The 6,313-nt window shown below is 29.7% G+C and overlaps 2 protein-coding genes across 2 annotated transcripts; both read right to left on the bottom strand.

Moving 5' to 3' along the window:
• Nucleotides 1-365: 365 nt before the first annotated feature.
• LOC101261625 (plasmodesmata-located protein 7-like) lies at nucleotides 366-2,276 on the bottom strand. Its single transcript, XM_004240212.5, has 3 exons — nucleotides 1,485-2,276; nucleotides 966-1,079; nucleotides 366-565 (listed from the first exon to the last, which is right to left on the bottom strand). Exons 1-3 carry the CDS (start codon nucleotides 2,203-2,205, stop codon nucleotides 558-560), a joined length of 843 nt encoding a protein of 280 aa, XP_004240260.1. The 5' UTR covers nucleotides 2,206-2,276; the 3' UTR covers nucleotides 366-557.
• Nucleotides 2,277-2,677: 401 nt separating this feature from the next.
• LOC101260730 (endo-1,4-beta-xylanase 5-like) lies at nucleotides 2,678-5,764 on the bottom strand. Its single transcript, XM_004239985.4, has 8 exons — nucleotides 5,673-5,764; nucleotides 5,492-5,538; nucleotides 5,136-5,358; nucleotides 4,934-5,008; nucleotides 4,710-4,798; nucleotides 4,503-4,604; nucleotides 3,344-4,120; nucleotides 2,678-3,069 (listed from the first exon to the last, which is right to left on the bottom strand). Exons 1-8 carry the CDS (start codon nucleotides 5,740-5,742, stop codon nucleotides 2,719-2,721), a joined length of 1,734 nt encoding a protein of 577 aa, XP_004240033.1. The 5' UTR covers nucleotides 5,743-5,764; the 3' UTR covers nucleotides 2,678-2,718.
• Nucleotides 5,765-6,313: the final 549 nt, after the last annotated feature.

Here is a 6,313-nt window from a genome sequence, read left to right as displayed (position 1 = left end):
GCCATTTATTTAAAATCGTTAAATAAATGGCCAATTTAAAATACTTGACTCTCAACTATTAGTTGAACACGTGACTCCAACTAAAATATTTCCAATTAGACAAATTAATAGGGTCAAAGCTAGAGTTTCAATTACAGATGTTGAATTTTATGATTAGTTCAAAATTTTATAGAATATTCATTGAATATATATATACACATAAATTTAAATCTATAAACTTCAAATATAACGTCTCTTCTATCGATTAGGTAAATTATTCATGAACGATAAAAAGAATATATAGTTCAATTAGGTTTGTTATTGCTTAAATAACGAAACAAAATTATACTTTAAACATATCCAAATGAAACTTCACAAAAGCAATATGCAATTCAAAATTTCTTTTAAATTTCTAAACAAATGTCACTTTGTTAAAGTACATGACTTTTTCTCCCTTTTCAACTTTCTTTTTCTTTTTTGGTCCACATCTCTATAATTCATCTTTTTCTTTCAAATAAAGTCCTCATTTTCAAATAAAGAATGCTTGTTGACGTTGATCATGTATGTATATTCTTTATTTATTTACCTGCAAAAAGTTAAAAAAAGAAAAAGAAAAAAAAAGAATCAATTAACGTCATTACCAAAAAGTTACTACTAAAAATTTGTCAATCGTTAAATAGCTCTTTAGTATATTCATTTTTCTTGTTAATGTATAGCTAAATGAAATTAACATGAGATTTTTGTTTGATAGTTTATGAAATTTTGTTCATCGTTAATTAATATTTTTGTTTTCTAGTAGAATGGCTTATTACCAAACAATTTGTATATGAATTTAGTAGAATCTAAAAGTAAAAAGTGATAAAGGCAAAAGGGAAAACTGAAAATTTGTTGTCATCAGTTTTAGAAATTGAAAAGAGAATAATATTCAAAAATAATTTATTTTATTTATTTTCAAAAAGAAAAATAATAAAAATGTGAGTGCTTACCGTTTCGTCCAAATATTTTTCTTAAAAATGTTAAGAAAATGATGAGAAGAGCAACGCCAGCTAATAATCCAATGATAAGTGCAAATGTCTTCTCATTCTCAAAATGATGAGAACCTGCAATTGATTAATAGATAAATTATTAGAAATTTTTACACAAAAATCGCAGTGTTAAGAGCTAAAGACATTATATTTCTATTTTTTTACAAATTACAAAAAAAAAACCTTAAACTTGGTGGAGTCTAGATACATTCCAAAATGTTCTGATACATCGTGTCTCGATTTTGGATACATCCCTCAATATCTCGATACATCGTGTACCAATACAATCGCATAAAGTGATATATTCGAAAGAGATTTTTATAATTTTTTTAAATGATAGAATTTTTTTTAAAAAAAAATATGATAAAAATAAACTGTTTATTTAGATAATATTTCCTAAATTATATTAACAACGTAAAAAATCATTGCTCTATCAATCTGTCAATATATATAAGTCGAATCACTAATTGTTTTTCTTACCATGATTCGATTTGGATTCAAAATCTCCACTAGTAGTAAACCTAGCATAACATTTTCCCAGAAACATATTCCCATACGACGCACCGCCACACTCATTTTTCAACCGTCCGATCGCCTCCGATAAACAATCTTGACATTGGCCCATACTTAAATCACCCACACATTGGGCCACACCATGTACATCTAATGACCCACCAACTCTAAAAAACCCACCAGCCCCATTCAAACTTGTCAAAACCCGGCCCACAGAATCCCCACTAAGCCCATTAGAAGGCCCACATTTATTCAACACACAAGTTTTGTCCTCCACACCAAGAAATGAAGTGTTGTCATACTTCACAAAACACCCTTGTAATTGCAATGCACCACCACAATTTTGTGAACAAATTTTTCCGATGGAACTCACTGCTTTTGCCACACAAGTGGCGCAATCGGGCATCGATAGATCGCCACGACATTGGTAAACCCCGTATAAAATGTCTTGTTTCGTTGAGCCCATGATACTAAACTTGTTGTACGATGAGTAAGTTGCTGAGTTTACTAGGGACGTTAAGAGGGAGTTGAGATTCGATTCGTGTAGTGAGTTTGGTGTGTATTTTATTTGTGAACATCCTCCGTAGACGAAAGCGTCTACCGAGGAATCCGAATAGGTGAAATGAGAGAAGAAAGAAAGGGAAATAATGGCTATGAGAGTGAAAAGAAAATAGAGTCTTTTGGCCATGTTGAAATTGAGAAGAGATGTGTATTTTTTGTGGGAAATGAGAGTATTTAAAGTACAAGGTTGTGTTCTTGCTTCTTAAGTTTTGTTTATATTTTATAAATCCCATGCAAAAAGATTTGTTTATAAAAGTTTAAGGGGGGACAGCCTATTCTGTGCTTTTTTTCTTTTTTCACTTTTTCTTAACCTTTTCATATGTTATTTAAATATAGTAAAAAGAGTGTAACTTTGCTTAACCAAGTAAAGTTTCTTTTCATAGCAATAATATAAATTTTTATTCTTTTTATTAGATAATGGATGTTATTGACGTAAAAGTGTGCAACAATGTACGAGTCATACTAATATCATAAAACTTTAAAGGTATTCTTTATATATTTACCTTTAGTTTACGATTCTTTTTAATGATTATTGAAGTTTTATTTATCGAATTTTACATGCTAAAATAAAATAAGCAAAATTATGAAACAAATCAAGATGGAAATGAAGGGACAATTTTATTCATCAAATACTTAAAATTTAAGCAGACAATTTCATCATTAGGGTATTACTATCCTTGCCTTTTGCTACATTTATTTTATGAGCAAATGACTGATGTTTAATAGTAGAGTGTTTAATTATGACTTCATAATCTCCATGATATAATGAAGTCTCAACATAACCATCATGATTAGTATTGCTAATTAATCCTTGATGATTTATTCTCCTCATGAAATCATCCACAACATCCCCAGTAGCTAAATTATTAAAATCATTATCAGTTAAACACATTTTAAAACATCCTTGTGGTTGCCATGGTGACCAAAACACTATCCCTTGTACTCCTGGATGTGTATAAAGCTCCCCCAATACATCTCTCAAATAATCTGCCTGCACTCCAAAAAAATCACATCGAGTTTAACTTCTGTACACAGACAATATATATTTATTCTATGATCGACACATGTTATAATCCCTAGAGATAAATTTATTCGATATTTACTTCTATCAGATCACTAAGGTCGACTTTGATACAAGTGGATCTTGCAATCAAACTCCTTTACCTTAGGCCCAATAACATTTATTTTTTTTTGTATATACTATGAATATAGTATATATAAAATTTTGATAGCTTCAAAAAATAAAATATTTGAATGATTATTACCTGAAGGGGTCTGCTTGAAACATCTAACTCAGTAATCCAAATAGGCAAATTTGCAGTTGCAAGTATATCAAGTGCACTTCTAATATAAGGTATAACTGGAGTATCAAAATGTCCTTGTAGTCCAATTCCAAGAGATCCATTATAACCTAAAGTTCTAAATTCCTCAATTTTGGCTAAATATTTAGCTGGATTTGCATCAATATCATTAGGATTTTCAATTGTACCCCATTCATTCAAGAATAAAAGTGCAGTTTTATCCATATCATAAGCCTTCTTATAATAATACACCGTATTTTCGCCTGTTTGACTCTCCAGATATGAAAAATGCATGTTTTCATTATCAACATCCCAATGCATAACCTTATCGCGATATCTTGGTACCAACGAGTTAAATCTCCTTTCAATCGCGGTTGCTAACAAGGGACGTGGTAGATCTTTGGCCCATTGAGGTAACATATCCCTATTTTCCCAAACAATGTTGTGTCCACGGAGTAACATGGATCGATTTTGGACATATTGAAGCATGGCATCAGCTAAATGGTAGTCGTTTTTGTTAGGGAGTGCTTCAGTTAACCACCACTTCATTTCGTTCTCGAAAACTGTTAGCTTGAACCTTGGATTGTACCAATCTTGATAACCTGTGTTGGTTAATATGTGAGAGCTCATAGCATTGCCAATTGGAAATGAAGAACTTGTTTGTTTCATCATTATTGTTGCATTGGGTATTGGTTGCCCTTCATGATCAACAACTAGTAACTTCACCTTGCTCTTTCTAGTCTGCATGTCACATTTTATAATATCCCAATTAAAAAAAATGAACTTTTATTACAACAAGATTTCAGATTCTAAAAAAAAAACGACAGTTAGATGCACTAAACTTCCGTCGATTAAGGGATTCCCAATGGATTATGGCAAAAATTAGCGATTTTCTAATAGTCGTATATCTTGTAGCCCTTAGTGGTTGATTCAACTATGTGAACATGTGACCTAAAGAGTGATTTTCTGGTAATTCTATAGTGAACCCCCCAAGGGGATATAATATTATATAGAGATTGATTCTACGATTTGAACATGTGACCTCATAAAGATCAAACATTGATTTTTTTATACCGTCACTCAATATATATACATAAAATTTCAAGAAAGTTATTTTATTGACCTTCTCAATGCTTTGATCCTGATGAGCTTTCCATTCCAACAAAGTAAACGGTTGAATAGAGATGCTATCTGCCCATAACTCAATTGAACTAATGTCCTTGCTCTGAAATTAAAACCATAATGTCAATATGAAAAAAAAAATATATAAAAAAAAAATCACATTAATATAAAGTAGATTGAACAATATTAAAATTGTAATAAATTGAACCTCAAAATATAACTCAGCAGGGCCAGAAAAGTTCCCATTAAAACCACCCTTCAACATAGACCAACATCCTGATTTTGCGATAGCCCAACCTATAGAGTCGTCAAATGAACAGATTGAGTCAAATTTGAACATATTAAAAAACAAAACGTAATTTAATTCGTTCAAAATTTACTTGGATCGATGAAAAAAATCGACTAATATATGTAAAATAACATAACTCCAACCTGTGGGAATATCACCATTTGGTGTTCTAATCATTGCTACAACATCAGCTTTTCCATGACTCACTTGTAACCATGCTACAAAAATAACGGTGACAGAATCAGAATTTTTAGTAACATAAGTTAAAATATGAAATTAAAAAAAAAATGTAGTGAATTTCAACATGCTAGTAGTATGTATACATTCAATAGTTAATTAATGTACCTGAAATAGTATACATTGTATTCTTCTCAACATGAATTGTTTGAGAAAAACTATGATTTGGTTGTGTTCTATTTGAAGCAACAATAAAGGTATTGCCTTGTTTTGATGTTCTTGTCTCAATTTTTGAACTTCCAAATGATGTCCATCCATTTAATCCATCATTTATTTCTGGATTTTTAGCAATTCCTCCACTATATTGTGGATTTAAAGGCTCTTCCAAACACTACAAAATATATATATGTAACACGAAAAATCGATTAATTCAAAATAATTTTTTCTTAAATATCAACAATCCAAGTTGTTTTTATACTTTTTTTTTTGGATATGGAAATTATAAATGTAAATATAAAACATGCCTTTATAGTGAAATGGTAGTCATAGTCTATGGCATACACTGAAAATCCTGCAAAGATATAATATTGTCATAAATATAAATGGAAAAAATAAGAAGGAGATGGTAATTTTAATATATTTTTATATATATAATATATGGAGATAGAAGGGTATTAAATTAAAGATTAGACAAATTAAATTAACCTGCACAAAGGAAGAAACAAGATATGAGTAAAATGTGACAAAAAACATTATCTCTCTTGAAGGTATTCATAGTTGCAAATTTCAATATTCTATGTTGTGAAATTGTCATAAAATGAGAGACTTATTTATAGGTAGAAAAAATTCCATAATTGGGTGTATGTTTCATGTGGTGATGTCATATATACTACTAAAATTGGTTCACAATTTCAATGAAAAATATATTTCATCAAGCATTTTTTTTAATGAGCTGATTTAATGAAATCAATGAGGGTTGTGGTGAAGTGATAAGTCATAGGTACTATATTTTTTTTCATAATCAAAAGGTCTCGAGTTTGAACTTTCTTGTGTATATGAAGTCGCCTTTGTTAGGGAGCTATTTATCTCCTAATATGGGACTTTAAAGAAAGAGAAAAAAACTAGTTTATGAAAAATTAATCATGTTCTATAACTCAAATTTTTTATTGATTTGCGAGGATGGCAAAGCAAATTTTTTTTTATTGATAGAAAATTTTAACCAGTTCTCATATTTTCAACGTTTATTTTTTTATGTGTCACACTATCATTTTTAATTTTCACCCAAAAAAATAATAATAATGTCTTTCTATGTCTAAAATAACTTGATTTTAAACTTTTTATTCTAA

Source organism: Solanum lycopersicum, chromosome 5 (genome assembly GCF_036512215.1).
Source record: "Solanum lycopersicum chromosome 5, SLM_r2.1".
Lineage (NCBI taxonomy): Eukaryota > Viridiplantae > Streptophyta > Magnoliopsida > Solanales > Solanaceae > Solanum > Solanum lycopersicum.
This window is presented reverse-complemented; position numbering and strand designations above follow the sequence as displayed.

Excerpts from the sequence above, each read along its gene's own strand:
- LOC101260730 (XM_004239985.4), bottom strand. The coding sequence starts at position 5,742 with ATGAATACCTTCAAGAGAGATAATGTTTTTTGTCACATTTTACTCATA. Across the intron at positions 5,359-5,491 it reads ACTACCATTTCACTATAAAG|TGTTTGGAAGAGCCTTTAAA; the intron begins GCATGTTTTATA and ends TATATTTTGTAG. Across the intron at positions 4,605-4,709 it reads CTGCTGAGTTATATTTTGAG|AGCAAGGACATTAGTTCAAT; the intron begins GTTCAATTTATT and ends TTTTAATTTCAG.
- LOC101261625 (XM_004240212.5), bottom strand. The coding sequence starts at position 2,205 with ATGGCCAAAAGACTCTATTTTCTTTTCACTCTCATAGCCATTATTTCC. Across the intron at positions 1,080-1,484 it reads TGAATCCAAATCGAATCATG|GTTCTCATCATTTTGAGAAT; the intron begins GTAAGAAAAACA and ends AATCAATTGCAG.